Source organism: Odocoileus virginianus, chromosome 10, assembly GCF_023699985.2.
Source record: "Odocoileus virginianus isolate 20LAN1187 ecotype Illinois chromosome 10, Ovbor_1.2, whole genome shotgun sequence".
Classification (NCBI taxonomy): domain Eukaryota; kingdom Metazoa; phylum Chordata; class Mammalia; order Artiodactyla; family Cervidae; genus Odocoileus; species Odocoileus virginianus.
This window is the reverse complement of record NC_069683.1, coordinates 290,644-311,279: the sequence shown is the minus strand read 5'-3', so window position 1 is coordinate 311,279 and position 20,636 is coordinate 290,644. Positions and strand designations below refer to the sequence as shown.

At 44.7% G+C, this 20,636-nt stretch overlaps 1 protein-coding gene and 1 long non-coding RNA gene across 8 annotated transcripts in view; one reads left to right on the top strand and one right to left on the bottom strand.

Moving 5' to 3' along the window:
* Positions 1-6,346: 6,346 nt before the first annotated feature.
* On the bottom strand, positions 6,347-10,506 carry LOC139037044 (uncharacterized). Of its 3 annotated transcripts, none has more exons than XR_011489822.1 (2): positions 10,297-10,506; positions 6,347-6,600 (listed from the first exon to the last, which is right to left on the bottom strand). It is a non-coding gene; the product is annotated as an uncharacterized lncRNA (long non-coding RNA). The 3 variants fall into 3 exon arrangements; XR_011489824.1 differs by lacking the exon at positions 10,297-10,506 and adding an exon at positions 10,175-10,290; XR_011489823.1 differs by lacking the exon at positions 10,297-10,506 and adding an exon at positions 9,985-10,166.
* A 69-nt stretch (positions 10,507-10,575) lies between these two features.
* The window catches only part of PATL1 (PAT1 homolog 1, processing body mRNA decay factor), a 35,746-nt gene continuing 25,685 nt past the window's right edge, over positions 10,576-20,636 (top strand). For 2 of the 5 annotated variants that reach the window (XM_020900111.2, XM_020900109.2), the window contains exons 1-5: positions 11,300-12,599; positions 12,687-12,798; positions 18,254-18,471; positions 19,297-19,377; positions 20,188-20,382. In XM_020900111.2, the coding sequence (XP_020755770.2) occupies positions 12,522-12,599; positions 12,687-12,798; positions 18,254-18,471; positions 19,297-19,377; positions 20,188-20,382 (684 nt within the window). In that variant the 5' untranslated portion in view covers positions 11,300-12,521. Of the gene's footprint in view, positions 10,733-11,298; positions 12,600-12,686; positions 12,799-18,253; positions 18,472-19,296; positions 19,378-20,187; positions 20,383-20,636 lie in introns of those variants that run through there. The other 3 variants (XM_020900110.2, XM_020900112.2, XM_020900108.2) reach the window with 3 other exon arrangements.

The window sequence follows — 20,636 nt, the reverse complement described above, 5'->3', positions numbered from 1 at the left end:
TAAATTTTGAGGTTTTTCCATTTTTACAGTAAAGAAATCCTGAAATTTTATCCTGAAATCATAAAAATATTCACTCATATTTTGTTCTTGCTGCTTTATGTTTAAAATTTCACAAGGAACTGATCTATCATTGCGTTATGTGCTGTGTGTTTATTCTGTTTTATGCTGTGCTATAAGTTTAACTTTTCTCCCAAAATAAGTAACCACTTGCTTTAGTGTAATTTTCAAACCATGTTTCCTTTATCCATTGAATTGAGATGTCATCTTTATAACACACTAAAGGCAGATGGTGACTGCAGCAATGAAATTAAAAGACGCTTACTCCTTGGAAGGAAAGTTATGACCAACCTAGATAGCATATTAAAAAGCAGAGACATTACTTTGCCAAGAAAGGTCCATCTGGTCAAGGCTATGGTTTTTCCAGTGGTCATGTATAGGTGTGTGAGTTGGACTGTGAAGAAAGCTGAGCGCCGAAAAATTGATGCTTTTGAACTGTGGAGTTGGAGAAGACTCTTGAGAGTTCCTTGGACTGCAAGGAGATCCCACTGGTCCATCCTAAAGGAGATCAGTCCTGGGTGTTCATTGGAAGGACTGATCCTGAAGCTGAAACTCTAATACTTTGGCCACCTCATGTGAAGAGTTGACTCATTGGAAAAGACCCTGATGCTGGGAGCGATTGGGGGCAGGAGGAGAAGGGGACGACAGAGGATGAGATGGTTGAATGGCATCACCGATTCAATGGGCATGAGTTTGAGTAAACACCGAGAGTTTGTGATGGACAGGGAGGCCTGGCGTGCTGCGATTCATGGGGTTGCAAAGAGTCGGACACGACTGAGCGACTGAGCGACTGAACGGAACAGAACTGAACTGAAAGGCACGTTTATGTTACATTCTTAGCTGTTTACTTTATTTCATAAATCAGTCTGTATATTCCTGCACCAATACCACCTTATTTGCATTCTATTTTATAATCATTTCATTGCAACCCTATGGACTATAGCCCCACCAGGCTCCTCTGTTCATGGAATTTTCCAGGCAAGAATATTCGAGTGGATTGCCATTTCCTTCTCCAGAGGATCTTCCTGACACAGGGATAGAACCCACGTCTCCTGCATCTCCTGCATTGGACAGTGGATTCTTTACTACTGAGCCACCTGAGGAACCCCATTTGATAATCATTTACATCACAATATTAGAATCTGGTCATCTCTCCAGAAAACTGCCATGATGAAAAGGTCTGGAGTTTGCCTTCACATAGGCTGTTCTGGTTTTAAAATACATCCACAAATTCTTTGATATGTCTCTCTTTACAAGGTGGGGCTTAATCCTGCTCTCTTTGAGTGTCGGGGTGTACTTAACTTACTTCTAGCAAAAAGAATGTGGCAGAAATGATGACAAATGGCTTCTGAGGCTGGGTCATAAAAGACAGAGGCTGCAGCCTGACACTCAGCGTTATTCACTCTAGGAGCACCTCCCGCACCCTGAGGACGATCAGGAAGCCCCACGGAGGTGTCCACGTGGCAAGGAACCACAGCCTCCTATGAGTAGCCAGGGAGGAGCCCATGCCTTTGGCCAACAGCCGTGTGAGTGAGCCATCCTGGATCCAGACCCTCCAGCCCCAGGCAGGCCTCCAGAGGACGGCGACCTCCCGAAACACTGAGCCAGAGCCAGCTGAGCTGCTCCCAGACTCCCAACCCGGAAGCTTTGTGAGGTAATGAATGACTTTTGTTTGAAGCTATTCGGGGGGTATTTTTTATGCAGCAATGGATAACTAACGTGACATGTTAGTGCACACAAACCCCATTGTCTTGGGAGTGATTGAGATGAACATGGCAGCTATTAATAGGTTGGGTTTCAGGGGGATTTTATATATCCTTTGCCTATAGGCCACCAAGGAATCAGGACGTACACCTACCAGAGATTTAATAAGCTCCCAAATTACAAAGATTCCCCAAGCCTCCTCTGAATATATCCCTTCCTCACACACAGTTATAATAAACACAGGTAGCGGTCCTGGTGGTGGTGGTGGTGACTTCTTAAGGGGAGACAGATATTTACCTCATGAGGTTTGACTTCTGTCTCCAGAGGTTTCTGAGCCTGTCTTATCCAAAGGGCCTGAGTTCCTACTTCTTAGCCCTTGTGACAGATTGTATTTTCCAAACATGACCTTGATGTCACACATCCCTTCCCACATGTTCTCCTCACACGATAATGTTGACACTTCCCCTCCAGGAGTGGGGTCCATCTTTCCCTCCAACCTGGATGGACTTGTAACTAAAGCAGAAGTGATGTTTTGTGACCTTCGAGGTTGGATCATAAAAGGGACACACCCCAGATGGACCCTTCTGAGACACTTGCTCTTAGAACCCAGCCACCATGCTCTGAAGAAAGTAAGAAACCCCATAGAAAGCCCACAAGTAAGTGCTCTGGCTGAAAACCCCACTGGGCCCCCAGCTGACTGGTAGTATCAAATGCCAGATAGTGAGTGAAATGTCAGATGATTCCAGCAACCAACCACTGAGTCACCCCCAGCCTTCAAGCAGTACCAACTGATGCCACCTGGAGCAGAGATGGTCCCAGCCAAACTGCAGATTCATTAGCCAAGTCAATCATTATTGTTTTAACCCACTAAATTCAGGGTGGTTTGCGCGTTATATAATCCCAAGTTCACCACCAAATCCTAAATGTCCTGTGTCTTATACTATGCATCTTGTGTTTTCTATGATAATCTATCTTACTCAATAGGGAAGAAACTAAAGAAAACCACAGTGCAGACATCTTCCTAATCAAACTGTGTTCCTGTCAGCTAACAAGCGAGGGAAACAAGTGTGCCTGAGTGCTTAAGCACCCTTATAATTTCATCGGGCTTCTGTATGATTGTTTGTGGAACACTGCCAGGCTTTCAGTAGTATTCATACAACGCTTGCAGATTTTCAGACTTTGTTGAACAAGCTTCTCTTCCTTTTGTGAATTTGGCCCCAAAAAAGAGAGCCAGCCAAGGTCCCTCCAGTAACAACAGGCTCATGAAATAGTCTGAATCTCTCTCTCCTTCTCCCAAGTGCCCCAGGAAAAGGCCAGAAACTAGAAGCTAACCTATCCTTCCTCATTTGCTGCTGTTGTTTAGTCGCTAAGTCCTGTGACACTCTTTGCGACTCCACAGACTGTAGCCTGCCAGGCTCCTCTGTCCGTGGGATTCTCCAGGCAAGAGTACTGAAGCAGGTTGCCACTTGCTACTCCAGGGGACCTTCTCAACCCGGGGATCAACCCCAAGTCCCCTGCACTGGCAGGTGAACTCTACTGCTGAGCCACCAGGGAAGCCCAGCCTCTCTCATTTAGGGGTGGGGAAGTATGGGAGTGTAATGCCAGAAACATGGCACCACTAAGCTTGGGCATAGGAAAGCCAAGGTATTGGACAGGAAGTTAAGTGTGGGAGCTGATTAAGCTTTCATGGGATTTGCTCCCTTTCTCCTGACCCTGCCCATCCCCATTTCTTTAGCATTAGCTATTGCCAGTGAAATGGGCACATATATATTTTGAATGGGATGCTGCCATTCAGCCCAGTCCTGATGATTCTGCAGAAACCACAGGAAATCAAGGGGAGGAGGTGATACTACAGGGTACTTGAAGAGCACCTGGACCTACAAGGTATAGTGTGTGAAGTGTGTGAACCATCTCTTTTCTATATGTTGGTTTACAAGTAAAAAGAAGAACTCAGAAATGTTTGAACAATTATAGTTAGGTGCTGAAGCAGGTGTTGCGGAGAGAATGAAGTGCTGAATAAGAAACAGTTTCTGGGAATTCCCTGGCTGTTCAGTGGTTATGACTCAGTGCTGCTGCTGAGGACACGGGTTCAATCCCTGGTCAGGGAACTAAGATCCTGCAGACCAAGCAGCCCCCAAAAAAGAAAAACCATTCCTTGCCTGAGTTGTGTAAATCAGGGGTTCCCAGCTGGGCCGCACAGCAGGAAATGACCAGCATCCAGTGAGGAAGCTGAAGCTTCATCTGTGTTTGCAGCTGCTCCCCAGAGCTGTTACCACCGAGCGCTGCCTCCCAACAGGTCTAATGAGAATGCATCGCCTGATCATCTGAGGCGGAGCTGAGACAGGGACACTAGTGCTGGGGAGAAGCTGCAAATACAGACTGTTTCCAGGGAGGCTTGACTCACAGGGACCACCATAAACCAGTTGCTTGCAGACTCATATCAAAACCCTATCAGCGAGTGGCAAGTGACGGTGAGCTGTATAATGATATCACAATGTAAGAACAATAAAGTGCACAATAATGCACTTGAATGCATCAAATGCATCAAATAAGTAATGCATTTGAAAAATCCCCAAACTCTCCCCCTCTCCACCAGTCTGTGGAAAAACTGTCTTCCACAAAACTTGTCCCTGGTGCCAAAAAGCCTGGGGACCGCTGGTGTGAATGATGAGGGGACTCGTTCTCAGTGCCCCACCTCGGCTCTGCAGTGCTGAGTCAACAGGAAATAACAAAAGCAGCAGCACTGCAAGCGCCCCCTTCTCTCAGCAGTTCCATAATAGACACACGTGCAGCAAGACTGGCTTTCTGCTGTCTTATCCGCTAGTGCCACGGTCCACCCCAGCAGACCACCAGCTTTCCTCACCTCCGAGAGCCCCCCACTCACAGACTCACACAGGAGAGATGTCCCTGCAGCCTGTGCTTACTGCCAAGGCCTTGTCAGCACCAAGCTGCCCCTTCTGAGATCCTGCTCCCCTACTCATTCTTGACTCTCCTTTCAATGCCCTTCATAGTTCCACCTAGTGAAATCTTTCTTTCCATCTTTAAATAGTTTATAGAACCAACACTTAAATGTTAAAACGTTTCCTCATTATACCACCAAAAGTTACCTTGGATGCCCCACCATGGTTCCCACATACCACGTGGGGTAGGCTGAAAACTGGCCTCCCAAATGCTCCCCCAAGTCCTGTATGTTCCTTTATACAGTAAATGGGATGTTTGCAGATGAGATTAAGCATCCTGAGATGAAGAGACTACCCTGGATTATCAATATGCAGCCCCTCCCCACTGTTATCACAGATTACTTTACAAGAGGGAGGAAGGAGGAAGGGAGAGAAAAATGTGACAACAGAAGGAGACAGACAGATGACAGTCTGGGAGATGCTAGGCTCCTTGCTTTGAAAATGGAGGATGAGTCTGTGAGCCAAGGGATGCAGGCAACCTCTAGAAACTAAAAAAAGTAAGAAAACAGATTCTCTCCTAGTCATCTCTGGAAGCAAGAACACAGTACTACACCCCATTTTAGACTCTGACCTCCAGAACTGCAAAAGAATAAGTTAGTGCTGCTTTAACCCATTAAGTTTGTGGTAAGTTGTTAACAGCAGCGAGAGTAAGCTAACACACTACCATTCAACACTTAACTCGTACCTAATAAAGCAACCAGGCCATGATCAAAACAGTACATAACAGATTCTCAGCTTTTTACATAATAAACTGTCAAATGTATCACAAGCTGTTGGAGGTCATCACCAAGAGGACATGACATGATCACGTGCTGACCGCAGAACTGGACCCTGGATACTGGATGCGCCACACCCCCTCCACTGTACTCAGAAGGTACGTTCTGTCCACCTTTCCCACAGTGGGAGCTATTTCAAGGACAAGAGAGTGAGGTGTTGTGCATGACTGGACTCTGTTCAGGGCTCTACATGATCTTTAAAGATTCTGGAAGGTGAGTGTGGTGAGCTACTCATCTTCTGACTGCCCGACAGACTCAGCATGTGAGTCCTCTTGCTTTGTAGGTGCTTCGTACCACCTGCCAACCTGGAATGACTCTCTTGTGTTTCCTCGTCCACCGTGTATGGGGACCAGTCTATGAACCAGTATGAGTATGGGCCATGTATTTATCTCACTAATGAGAAAACCAGCAAGATGGTGAGGCTGGTTTAAAAGAAATACAAGAAAACATGTACCAAACTGAGTGGAGAAAAGAATGCTGAATTAGACTCGAATGTTAAATATACCAGTTAATATCTGGGGAGGCACTTAAACGGTCCCCTTTGGGGTTACCTTTTCTATCAAAATGAAGTCATCTCAACTGGACAAAAATAATTTGCAATTTAGCAATCTTCTACAAAATAACATGTAACTTGTACCAAGTTTTGCACCTCACTAACAGTCAATACTAAGTCAAATAAAACTACCTCCCCTAGAACTTCAAGTTACCCTTAAGCAGGCTCATTAGACAATGTTCTTGTTAGAACACAAAATGGGCACATAGTAACCCTTTTCCTTATTTTCAAGTTACGTGTAACTTTTCTAAAGAGATGTCCCAGGTACCTACTAGTAGTAATAAACCACTCCGGAATTTTGTGTTTTAAAACCACCATTTTATTGTATCACCACAGTATCATGGGTCAGGTATTTGGGAAAGGCTCAGTTGAGTGATTCTTCTACTCCACGTGGGGTCGGATGGGGGTCCCTCGATGATATTCAGCTGGTAGTTGAGTGGTCTGGAGAGTCCCGGACAGCTTCATTCATCATTCCAGTGTGGCTGGTGATCTGGTTGCAGCTGGACCTCTCTTCCTCTCCATGGAGCCTCAGAGCCTTCCCCTGTGATCTCTTCGGCAAGGTAAATAGACATCTAAGGTGGACCCAGTGTCAGCCTTCTTAGAGACTAGACACAGAACTGACACAGCTCACCTCCCCCACCTCTCCCTTGGTCAAAGCCATCACAGTCCAGATTCAAGGAACCCACCTCTTGATGAGAGAACAGTCAAAGAATCTGCAGGCTCTTTTAATCTACCACAAGTTTTTGTCTTATACATTTTTATTTTCATTATACTGCTAATCTTTTTGTCTGAGGTCTGCTGCACCAAGAGTTCCCATAACTTTCTAGGATGTCTATCACAACTTGACTATGTGAGAAATGACCCTCTGGGCAGCCTACCACTCTTTTTCTCCCTCTCTATAACCCTCTGCAAGCATTCAAGGGTAATAACTGAAAGCAGTGGTTCTCAAAGTGTTGTCCCAGAACCAACAGCATCAGCATCACTTGGGAACTGTATAAATGTAACCCTTAGGTCCCACTTCATAACTACAAAGTCACAAACTCTGGGGATGGGGCCCAGCAGCCTGTTTTAATAAGCCCTCATGCTGAGGCTGGGAACCACTATTGTAGAGCTGTACATTACTTAATGAAAATTAATACAACATCTGAAACCAGTCTCACAAGAAAGTACATTTTATGTTCTTTTACCACCATCTAAAAAAAAAGAGGATGTCTAGATTCTGTAAATACCACCGAAGGTCATTTTCAACTTCTGAAGAACAGACAATGCGAAAGCATGGTGGCTCTCACTAACTGATGTCCTCTCTCTGATGCCACAACCTTCTTTCATGCACCTGGCATGAAGGAGAGACTTTTATTCCATCCATTCAAGGGACAGTCTCCAGAGACCTCATATCGTATTTCTCCAGAATTACCTGTGAAAATAATTTGTACCTTCTCCATCTGAAGAATAGGGTTGTTGGGACTTCTCTGGTGGTCTAGTGGATAAGACTCTGTACTCCCAAGACAAGGGACCTGGGTTCAATCTCTGGTCAGGGAATTAGATCCCACACGCAGCAACTAATACGCTGCACATCCAAATAAATAAATATTTTTAAAAAGAAAAGAATGGGCCTGTTATGTAGTTTAAAAAATACACTATTTACCTAAAGGGATTCTCATGAACCTCCATTAAAGACAGGCCTCACAGAGAGAAAAACAAGTAAATTTATTGATGGTCTTTATGATACTTTGCTTTCTGTTTCTTTCACTTCCGCTCTTTATAATTTTTTTCCTTATTCTTTGAGATTATCCTATTTTCTATACAAACTGCTTTAGCTGTATCCTAAAAGCCTTTCTATGTTAATAAGTTTATAGCTTAGTTGTAAATGTTTCCTACTTCCCACTATGTTTTCTCAAGTAGTTCATTAATTAGAGGCGTGGAGTTTGTTTTTTAAATTCCCGATTTCTAACATAATCATCAGAAAACAGGATCCACAACATCAGGAATCAGCACACTCTTTCTGTACAGGCCAGATGGTAAATATTTCAGGCTTTGTCAGCCAAACGGCCTCCGTTTTAAGTATGCAACTCTCCCTTGGTTCCCTAAAGCAACCAAAAACAGTATGTAAATAAATAAGGATGGCTGCATTCCAACAAAACTTTACTGACAAAAACAGGCAGCTGGCCAGGTTTGACTGTGTGTCACAATTTGCCAGACTTCCCATGGAGTGCAGTGATAAAGAATCCTCCTGCCAGTGCAGAAGACTCAAGATACTTGAGTTCAAACGACCCCTGGGACCGGAAGATCCCTGGAGGAGGAAACAGCAACCCCCCCCCCCCCCCCCCCCCAGTATTCTTGCCTGGGAAATCCCATGGACAGAGGAGCCTCGTGGGCTACAGGCCATGGGGTCGCACAGAGTCAGACACGGGTTTGCCGCTGCTGCTGCTGCGTCACTTCAGTCCTGTCTGACTCTGTGCGACCCCATCCCTAGGATTCTCCAGGCAAGAATACTGGAGTGGGTTGCCATTTCCTTCTCCAGTGCATAAAAGTGAAAAGTGAAAGTGAAGTCACTCAGTCATGTCTGACTCTTCAAGACCCCATGGACTGCAGCCTACCAGGCTCCTCTGACCATAGGATTTTCCAGGCAAGAGTCCTGGAGTGGGGTATTCACGGGTTTACATGGCACCAATTCTTTGATCATTGTTAAGACTTGCTGGTACCTAGCATATGAAATTGTGTAATGTTGTATGAATGCTTGGATTCTAATTTCATCTTGTACTTAGCCTGCTCCATTTCAAGCTTTAGGTCTGGCCCATGTTAACATTCACTTTTGTAAAACCATCACAGTGATTAACAGATTGGATTTTTGGAAGCAGAGAGACCTGGTTGCCATTGCTATAGGTGGTTTAGTGTTAGTCTCTAAGTCTTGCCGACTCCTCTTTGCAATCCCATGGACTGCAGCCCACCAGGGTCCTGTGTTTGTGAGATTTTCCAGGGAAGGATACTGGAGTGGGTTGCCATTTCCTTCTCCAGGGGATCTTCCTGACCCAGGGATTGAACCTGGGTCTCCAGCACTGCTGGCAGATTCTATGCTGACTGAGCTACAAGGGAAGTGGTTTAGGATAAATTATTTAACATCTCTAATCCTCAAGTTCCACATCTATACAGAAAATAATAGTACGCATCTCACAAGTTCAGAAGGTAAAGAATCTGCCTGCCAATCCAGAAGGCCCAGGTTCGATGCCTGGGTCAGGAAGATCCAAAGGGCATAGCAACCAACCACAGTGGTCCTGCCTGGAGAATTCCAAGCACAGAGGAGCCTGATGGGCTACAGTCCATGGGTTGCAAAGAGCGACACAACTGAGCGATTAGCAGTATCACTATCTCACAAACCGCAATTAAGAGTAGTAGTATTAGAATCATCATGCCACTGAACCACTACTCTGTGAAGCAGGTATCATTAAATCCACTTTACAGAGAAATTAAGCCTCAGACACGTTTAGGTAACTTGCTCCAAACCTAATAGCCAGTGACAAAGCACTGCCTCCCACCCAGAACTTCCTGTTCCAAATTCACAATTTTCACTCCTCAGACTCTGATTAAGCTGGTAAGGAATTTATGCCACTCCTAAGGCGAGGCTGCACTCTGAGACACCAGGAGAAAGGAGTTGCGAAATGCCCTCCTTAATTCTTCGAATTAATTCTTCGTGGTGAGAGTTTAATCCTCAAGGAGAGTCCTGAGGCCGAAAGGGCAGGACGGGCCGCGCTACCAGAGGTAAATCTCCCCATCAGGCTTCCGGAAGCACGGCGCCCCGGGCAAACGCCTTCCCAGGCTTGATCCTCTCAGGAGCTGGTGTCTCCCAGCGGCACCCTCAGCCTCGAAGACCGTGCTGCCCACGGCTGAGTTGCCCTTCTCCGCTCTCCCACTCTGCGCGCCTGGGGCCTAAAAATACCTCTCGGGTGGAACCTCCCTAGTCTTCGGCTTTTTTCTTTTAACGCCCTCACCACTTAGACACACATAAATCACAGCCCCGATCTGCTGTCGGCTCAGCGGGTGACGTGCCGCTGAAAGTGGCGACGAACGCAGCCCCTTCCGAAGACCCGAACGTCTCCCCCCGCCCCTCCCCCGCATTCGGCGCACACGGTCAGTCGTGAGGAGCTCCGAGCAACTCGAAGACGGTGTTGGACGTTGTAAAGACAGTCTAGGAATCTCCATTTCTTCCAGCCCAGGCTAACTTAAGCCTGCGACTCTTCAAAGCCCTGACCTGTGACAATCACAAGGCTTTTTCTCCGCCCCGTCAGTGACGGAAAACTCGTGACTGGAACCTGAGCGCCGGCCAAGCGCAGAGGGCCTGAGGGGGGCGGAGCTACAAGCCCAGACCGCGAGGAAGCCCCCGACGGGCGGCGCGTGCGCAGTCTCTCTCCGCGGGACCTCCTTCCCGCCGCTGAGACCAGGAAGCGGGACGCCAAATCTGTCCCCGCGCAGCCGCCGCCGCGGGGCGCCGAGCGGGACGGCCGCCCTCTCCGAGGCGCGCCTGCGCACGTCCCCACGCACGCTCTGGCGTACGGCGGCGGCCAGGGGTCCCGAGCCGGTGGAGGACCCGCGCGCGGAGGAGCCCGGAGAGTCGGCGCCTCTTCCCTCCCTCTCCCATTCCCCTCCCCGCTCCCTCCCCCCCCTCCCCAAGAATGTTCCGCTACGAGGTGAGCCGCCGCGACCGGAAGTGACCCCTCCCCTGCTCCCGCACAAGCCCAGCTCTCTTTCTGTCTGTCTCTCACGCGCGTCGGTCCCGCGCTTTCGGGGGGCGGGGGTGGCCGGGGGGACCCCTCGGAGGGCGTCGGTTCTGGGGTCGCGGGTTTCAGCAGCGGGTGGTGAGCCAGCCTCGGGGGTGGGGGGGGGCGGGACCGCCCAGTCGGCGGCCGGCGGAGAGAGCTGACCTCTGTGTTGGGGTGGGGTGGGGTGGGGTGGGGTGGGGTGGGGTGGGGTGGGGTGGGGCGGGCCCGTGAAGTACCGTAACCAACAGCCCCCCGCCCCCTCCCCGGAGGGGCGCCTAGGGGAGACCTTTGCTGCCGCAGCCGGTGATTCCTGTGGAGGAGTCACTCGGGAAAGGCCAGAGACGCGTTTCCCGCCCTGGACACGGAAGCGTCTCCTCCTCACAAACGGGCGACCGTGAGGTCCCCGGGGCCCGGACTTGCCTTCTGACTGGGGCCGAGAACTGTTGACTGAAGAGGACAGGGGGTTGGGGAGGGGCGTGTCCCGCAGGAGTCCCGGGAGACGCGGGTTGGGGGAAGGTCCCGGGAATGCAGGACCTGTCGAGAGTCTTGGCGCTGTGGCTGACTTGCCGTGTGACCTCTAGCGACTTCTGATCCTTGGACGGGGTTTCTGGGATTTGTGGAACTGACGGTTGGTCTAGGTGATCCCTAAGAGTCTGTCCAGTTTGAGAAGCAGTGATTTGGTTCGATAGACTTCCGTGATTTGCTAGTTCTTCGAGAAGTTGCTTCTGATGTGGAGACAGTCGCCTGCTTGTTTCGTGTTGAGTTTGGGAGGACTTAAGATGGGTAGACTGGCCCTTGAACCTAACCTTTCATTTGGGAACAGCCTCGCTGAGAGGTGGTCAGTCAAGGTATATCAGAATTGTGACTGCAGAGAGAGTGTGGAGTCCCGACCCTGAGTCTTTGAAAACTGTGGACACAAAGACCTGCTATTTGATAGGAATGGCTCAAGATCAAACTGGCTTTATGTAAATATGGAGAGAAGTGATGAGATGCAGTAGGCAAAGTTCCCAAGAAAACTTGGAAAATTAATCAGTTGAGAAGTGAAATGAAGAGCGAGGGAAGGGAGTGTTTAGAACACACCTAGGTTGTAATGGTGATATTTAGCATTGTTTAGCAGTATCCAGTATTTGTCTAAAACTTAGCCTTCTTTGAGCCTCGCAACACCTCTGAAGGAGATGGTATTGTCCCTGCATTACCACTTAAAAGAGACTGTGGTTTAAAGTCTAACACAGCCTGAGACACAGTAGGTGCTCAGGAAGTATTGAATGAATTAATCAGAAGGGGTGTGGCTTGTCCAGGTTGGCATCACTTGGAGGAGTAGAGACGGAGCTCGAACTGGTCACATCACAGTTTTTCAAGAGTTCGCTGTGATTGAAAACTTAGCTTTCTCTTTTACCACCAAAGTTTCAGCCTATAGGAAAACAAAATGGGTGAAGGAAAATGAAGAGAAAGCTTTAAAAGGGATTCTAGTTGAGAATATGACATGAACATGGGGAAGATGAGAATTTAAGTGAAAAATATTAACTCAGGCAAAATAAAGTGTTCATTTTCAGTTGTCATTGTAACCAGTGATGGAAAGGAAGTTGCAGGCCTAATTTCTTGGTTGCATGAGGAAATGCTATTATTAGAGCCTTGATAAATAGAGAAATGGAAGTTTGGGGGAAGAGGTTAAATAAATAGGAAAGAGAAGTTGAAAGAAAAGGTACTGAATCTTCCAATGTCAGGGAAATTGGGGGATAGAAAAAATGCCATCTGTACAGAAAGTCATAATGAAGCTATTGTGTTGATTGGTAAGGTAAGAAGAACATTTTTAGAACATTTTGAAAATGAAGTTGTGAACTTCCTGAATAACTAATCTTTTTTCTCTCTTTTTTTTTTTTAGTCTTTGGAGGATTGTCCTCTGGATGAAGATGAAGATGCATTTCAGGGCCTGGGAGAGGAGGACGAAGAGATTGATCAATTCAATGATGATACATTTGGATCAGGTGCAGTTGGTAAGTGACAGCTTTCTTTTATAATGTCTTGGTCTCCTGCTCTTTTCAAATGCTGTCTTTTATCAGCATTGATACTTTTGTCTTAGCAGGAGTATCCTCATTCACAGAGTTGGCAGACTTCTGTTCTTCACTCCAAGCATCTACCCTGCTCCTCTCGGCTTCTGTTTGCCTCACTTACAAAACCAGGTGTTTCTCTAGCCTTGTCCCTTCCAGTTTTATGATCTGTGGCCCTCAGTTGACACTATGAGAAAATCACATGATTAAGGAAGTGCATATTTTATAAAGTCTTAAAATAATCCTAGGAGAAGGAAATATTTTTTCTGGAACATATAACTTAAGGAAAACTAGTGGACTAGAAGAAAACTCAGATTCAGTTATGTATGTTTTAAAATTTAGTTGATCAATAGTATATAGCATGATCCTGCTGTTGTACTGTAGTATATTCAGTAAAATAGAGTTTTTGATTCCAAGAATTTTGGTGATAGAAAGTCTTAATAAGTTAGAAAAGTGCTGTGCACAGATGACATTTTCTCATCCCTGGAGATAGAAAATATTTCGGGAGTTGGAAGAGGTTAAAAAATTAAACAGCCAAACTAAACTAGAGGTCACAGTTAAAATTACTGAGATGAGAAACTGAGGGGGCAAGTTTATATGATAAAGTTCGAAAATTGAAATTCTAGAACAAGCATTCTTATAAGTTAAAATTAAACTGTACTTAAAAGATGAATAGGTAAGGGAATTCCCTGGTGGTCCAGTGCTTAAGACTGAACTCTCACTGCTAAGGGCCCGGGGTCCATTTCTGGTTGGAGAACTAAAATCCAGCATGTGCGAGGCCAAAATAGAGAGATGCAGCTGTCCTTTGCTTTGACTGATGGTGTTGAAAAACGACAATGACCACATTTACCCTGGGATGTGTGACTATGTGGAGTTTCCTTGAACTCTGTCTAAGCAACAAATATTCAAACTTAAGTAATAAGAAGAAGAGGAAACTTATCAGTATGGGGTAACCCCAAAATGTTGAATATCAAAAACAAACAAGAGGTCTTTAAAAAATATCGTATTAGTTACTGGTTTTGCAGTGACCAAAATGGCTAAAGTTTGTTTAAGCTTAGACCGAGTTGAGTGAACTGGCAAAAATGAAAAAATGTTCTCTGTTCAGTCAGGGTTTACAGAATTCACTGGAGAGCTAAAGCTGCTGCTTTGGGGAGCAGCAAGAGAAGTATTTAAAGTAGAAGCAAGGCTCATTGCAACAGGGAACTGAAGACCTTTTGGATTACAGCCATAATTTAAGGGATGAGCTCATCCAAGAGGATGACATGATCTAAGATGCTGTTCTTTCTCCATGGAGATCACAGGGAAGGGGAGGAAGAACAGAGAATGACAAAAGCAGGGAACTGATGGGAATTGAAGATTATACTTGAAACTTTAGTGAAAACCTAAAGAATACGATAAAGCTACAAACAAGTGTGTGCTTGCTTCTGGAACTCTTTCTCTCTTAATATATTGTACTGAATGTTACCATTTTGTAGCAGATTAGTCTGTATTAAAATGAAGTATATTAAGATGAAATATAGTAAATGTCCTCAGTTTTGAACTGGGACAGGAGAGAAATGGTCTTGCCTTCTCCCTGACCTCCAGAGTGCTTGACAGTTTTTTTCCCTGAATTTCTGTGTTTCTCCCAAGATAAGGAAAGTATTGCCTTAAAAGTATTTTAAAGTATGCAGAATTGTATTTTATGGGATGGAAAAGCGAAAAGTGCACACACATTGAAAAAGCCCCTAGGGTTACACAGTAAAACAGGTGGTAAAAAGTAAGAGCAGTGAAATAGCATGTGGGTAGCCCATTTTTGTACCCTGAGGCACAAGGATGGTTAAGGACTTCTTGGTCTACAGAGTCCATAGTGGAGAAAAGATTTCCAAATGTGAGCCCTTAACATTGAAACAATTGTAAGGTTAAAATCCTAGTTCCTCCTAACACCTTGATATAAATAGTATACAGATTTATAAAAAGAAAAGTTCTTTCTAAGTCCACCTGTGACTTGTTCAATATATTTCCATAGGTGAGTAGAGAATTTAAACAAGAAGGTAGAATGTTAGACCTGTGATATATAGTTTGACTTGATGGATTTTAACTCAAGGAGTGAGTATCTTGAGTAGCACCTGTTAATACAGTAGTTATTTTAAGTCACTGGCTACAAATGCTCTGATGTCACCTTTCTGTAAGAAACTAGTCAGTGTCTTTGCATGGAAAAAAACATTTGCATCATCTTTGAGCAATAAATGGGCCACAGTAACCTCAACTCATTCTCTAAAAATGAAAGCTTACACTTCCAAGGTGCTTATTATATGCTCGGGACCATTCTAAATGTTTTACATATATTATTAATCCTCATAGCAATCTTATGAGGTAGGTACTATTATTATCATCATTTCAGCCAATGAAAAAGGAAAGTGCCAGAGAGGTTAAGTAACTATAAATACAGTCAGTGTAAACTACAAGTTATGTTTTAACAGTCTTTGGGGAATCCTTGGAAATCATCTGACTCCACGTGGAAGGATCCTCATTCTTTCTTCCTCCTTTTTACTGATAGCTGCTGAAATCTTTAGAGACTGAGATTGCTCTAAAATTAAATTAACTGTTTCCTCTTTATTTTGTTTTTATTCATATATATCCCTGAGACAAATTTGAAGGGAACTACCACAACAAGTACGTGTTTATAAAAGCACACAGGGTTTTAGTAACTCACATCTGGGTATAGGTTAATTTTTTTAAACATTTGTGTTTATTTGGCTGTACTGAGTCTTAGTTGTGTCACATGAGAATCTTCATTGTGGCATGTGGGATCTAGTTCCCTGACCAGGGGTTGAACCAGGGCTGTCTGCATTGGGAGCACAGAATCTTAGCCATTGGACCACCAGGGAAGTCCCAGAGTATAGGTTAATTAGTTGAAGGAAAATAGGTATCTCTTTCACTTCATTTCTCTTGTTATTTTTTTCTCCTATATCATTTTGATGAGCATGGGTTGAGATCAAACAAACAAGGGCATGTGTAAGTAACACTCTTTTTCAGTCATTCGAAGAAGATACAGAGTGAAGTGTCCTTTTACACCAAGGACATGTGTGGTCTCTGGCATTGCTTCAGGTGATTTTTCACAAAACAAATACCTAAAATGACAACCATGGTGTTCTGTGGCATAGATTTCTTTACTTACATGTTTGAAAAAGTAACAATTCACAACAGAGCCTTTCTTACAGAATATGGCTACTAATCAGTGTTTTTTAAATTAATTACCAAGGACAAGTAGATTATCATCTTTGATGAGACATATAGTAAAGTTAGTAAATAAGATTATGAGAAGTGAATGGAAACTCTTCTACATTAGAATTAATCCATTAACAAATCAGTTTCTTAAATTTGGGTAATGAATGTTTTTTAAAAATCCCATAATTCAGGATTATAGACTCTTTCCCCCCCCCCTTTTTTGGCATTGTTGAGTCAGTAAGGTTGGAAAAAGCAGTTGGTCCTTCAGAGCATGCTTAGCTTACTCTTCTTTAGCAAAGATGGCACAAAATATTAATGTCACAATTGATTTTTGATTATGCTATTTTTTTTAATAACTGATGATTTAGTACTATAAATTTTCATCTAAACTATATTTTTCCTTTACTGTACATAGTACATTCAAATCTACCACAGTGATCCAAGAATACACAGTGGTTCTGATCGTATCAGATTATAAATTTGGAAATCCCACTTAACCCTGTTTTTATCAGTAGTTACATGTTTCTACTGTTAAAAATTTAACATTCCTGAAGAATTGTGGGGAAGTTTCATGAAGTTACATATTTGTATAATGTTTAAATTTTTTTTAGCAAACATGTAAACAGGAAAAAAGAGTAAAGATACTTCTAACAAGTTGCATATGAAAGTCTGAGTCTTTTTTTGAGGTAACTATCATTTATTACACCCTGAGTATATACCAGACACTTTTTTTTTCTTTGCATGTTGTTTCCAGTCCTTCTCCTTTCTTTAAATGAGACACATAGAAAAATTAAGTGGGGAGGATTGTCATGAAGGACCATTTGACAGAATCCTGTGTTGCGATGTTAGTTACAAAGAGAATTACCTATTGTCTCTATGTTGGATTTTGCATAACATGCAAAACTAAAATAAGAAAAATAGGTAACTTATGCAAGAGCATACATGGGGTTTTGGTGGGTTAGGTGAGGCGATGGTAAGAATTAGAATGAGAAGATTATTCAGAGAAGGCGTCAGTGCGGAGGGAAGGACAGGTATCTGGGTTTGAACGCTGAAAGGAGCGGAATAGTAGCACTTTTACGATGGAGGTAGGAGGGAAGGATGAGTGATGTGGATAAGGAGCCTGCAATAAGAGAAGTGATGGAGGTGAGGTCTAGTTCTAGAGAAGCTGATAAAGGCTTCTGAAGATTTTCATCTGCGAAATGATGCTCTGTCAGCATAAACAATGAGAAAATAACTTAGTATGAGTGATACAGACTCTATAGTAGTGTGCAGAAATGGAGACAGTTAAAGAAGAGGGCCAACCCTCACCTTTCCCCTGGGTGTACTTGGAGTAGCCTCCTAACAGACCTCCATGCTTTCCGTAGAGTGACCCCCTTCTCCCCAAATCTGTTTTCAGCACATCAGCCAGATCGATTCTTTCAGCAAGTCCAGCCACATCCTGACCTCCAGGGGCCCCATTTCAGAGCAGCTCTAAAGGACCTTTGAGAGTTCCTTCCGATCCGCGCCGACCTCATTTTTCTTCTACTCTTCACCCTTGTTTGTTCCAGTCCAAACGCAGTCCTTGCTTCTGAAAATTGTCAGTCTCTCATCCTAAGTCCTCTATACTGACCGTCCTCTGCCTGAGACACTCTTCCCCTAGATATCCACATGGCTAACTTCTTAACTCTTGAATTTTTGCTCAAATGTCACTTTCCTTGTCTGTTTCTAATGGCGATGTATGCCATGCACCTAGAACAGTGTTTGTCACATAATAGATGCTCAAAACACACTAATTGGATGAAATGAATGGATTTAAAAGCTTGTAAAGAAGGTGACAGTTATCTAAGAGAAAGTTGTATGCTAGCATGAGTTTTTGCCTAAAATGTCGCAGAATCTCAAACCCACAGGTGTAGTATATGTATATATCACCAATTTAGAAATCAGTTTCAGAAGATAATCTAGATGCCATTGCTAATGTATTAATCTATTACTCAAAACATTTGAATATTATTCCTGATAGGATGTTTGTTCTCAGTAGTGAGAAGCCCACTTTAAATGCACCCCCTTACTTTAAACCTTATTTCATGTGTCTAGGTGGAAATTTAACCTCCCACCTGTCTTCTGGAGTTGGAATTGTTTATTTGGTTAATAGAAGAATTTCATGAAACTTTTTATTCCAATATGAACTCTGTTTCTTTTTCTGATTTCCTTGTAGATGATGATTGGCAGGAAGCACATGAGCGCCTGGCTGAACTGGAGGAGAAGCTGCCTTCAGCAGTTAATGAACAAACCGGCAATGGGGAAAGGGATGAGATGGACTTGTTGGGTGACCATGAGGAAAATCTGGCAGAGAGGCTCAGTAAGATGGTGATTGAAAATGAACTCGAAGACCCAGCTATCATGAGGGCGGTACAGACCAGGCCAGTGTTGCAAGTAAGTGGCTGTGAGCTGGAGCAGACTAGGAATTGAAGCAGAGTGTTGGGCTTTGCTATTGCAATTTCTGGGTGTTCATTGGAAGGACTGATGCTGAAGCTGAAACTCCAGTACTTTGGCCACCTCATGCGAAAAGTTGACTCATTGGAAAAGACCCTGATGCTGGGAGGGATTGGGGGCAGGAGGAGAAGGGGACGACAGAGGATGAGATGGCTGGATGGCATCACCGACTCGATGGGCGTGAGTTTGAGTAGACTCTGGGAGCTGGTGATGGACAGGGAGGCCTGGCGTGCTGCGATTCATGGGGTCGCAAAGAGTTGGACACGACTGAGTGACTGAACTGAACTGAACTGATTGCTATTTGATTTCATTTATTATACTGAGAGAATTACACGTGCCATAGAAATTTGGTGATATTATTCCTTATGATAGCAATTCTGGAGATGAAGTTGGGATATAAGGTATTTTCTAGAATGCTATATAGGGGCTCCCTTGGTGGCTCAGATGGTAAAGTGTCTGCCTCCAATGCGGGAGACCCGGGTTTGATCCCTGGGTGGGGAAGATCCCCTGGAGAAGGAAATGGCAACCCACTCCACTATTCTTGCCTGGAAAATCCCATGGACAGAGAAGCCTGGTGGGCTACAGTCCATGGGGTCGCAGAGTCGGACACGACTGAGTGACTTCACTTTCTCTTTCACAGAATGCTATAGTTTATTTATCTTGAACAGTTGCAGCTCTTTGGGAGCTTTGTTCACCACAAACTGGTAAGTTGCCCAGAGAGCCTGCACTACTCCACACTGTGTGTGTGTTTTCCTTTCTTGCTAGCCCCAACCAGGAAGTCTGAATTCCAGCATCTGGGATGGATCTGAAGTTCTGAGGCGAATCCGAGGACCCCTGCTTGCTCAGGTATTAGACTTTTTCATTATATAAAATTCCTAGCATCCGCAGCCTGGCACCCATTGTTACCCCCCCACCCCTTGCTGGGGCGATGTATAGATGTGTGCTCCCTGCTGGCCTCGTGTTGATCTCACCACCCAGCAGCCACAGCTGAGCCTCAGACTCCATGGGAATGCGCACTTGGTTGTGCTTTCCTTGGAAATGGTTGAAAGGGAGCCGTTAGAACTTGAAAATTTTGGCAGCTTATGATCTCAGTTTCAATTAAAGTCATTTTAGGGGCTTCCCAGGTGACGCTAGTAATAAAGAATCTGCCTGCAGTGCAGGAGTTGGAAGAGGCATGGGTTCTATCCCTGGGCCAGGAAGATCCCCTGGAGTAGGAAATGGCAGCTCACTTGAGTATTCTTGCCTGGAATACATGGACAGAGGAACCTGGCGGGCTACAGTCCACAGGGCCGCAGAGAGTCGGACTCAACCAAGCGACTGAACACACACACAGTCATTTTTAGGCACAACTGTCAGGACAGAACAGATTGATGTTTGCAGTGGTTGAGGGTAATGGGAGATTTAGACTACAAAGGGACGGTACTGAGGAAGTTTGGGGAGTGATAAAACTTCTGTGTCTTAATTTTGGTGGTAGGTCCAGGACTCAGTACATTTATCAGAATTTATTTCTTTACGCCACAGAGGGTAAATTTTACTGGATGTGAAATGAAACTAAATAGAAATTTTAAAAATAATTTCTCAAGGTATTGGGCATCTGTAAAGGTGATTAAGAGATTTCGAGCTAGCTAATTTTTTTAACACTACTTCCTCAATTAGGAAATGCCTACAGTGTCTGTGTTAGAATATGCCTTGCCTCAGAGGCCCCCCCAGGGCCCAGAAGACGATCGGGACCTTTCCGAGCGTGCACTACCAAGGCGGTCCACCTCGCCTGTCATTGGGAGTCCTCCTGTTAGAGCTGTCCCCATAGGCACCCCACCTAAGCAGGTGGCTGTGCCCAGCTTCAACCAGCAGGTACCTCTCATCCACAGGCACTCAGCCCAGGGTACTGGGAATCTGGGCAAAATTCTTTGGGAAATGTGCTACTGAGAGGAGGGTGGAAGTGTGGGGTAGGCATTAGATTAGAAAGAAAAATAGCCAATTAGTGGAGAAGTTAGCACAAATAAGAGACACATTCCCCAATGCCCTTTGCTGATGCTGCTCCTGTTGCTGCTGCCTTTTCATTGGGGGAGAAAAAGGGTAGTTAACCACATTTAGTGTAAATATCC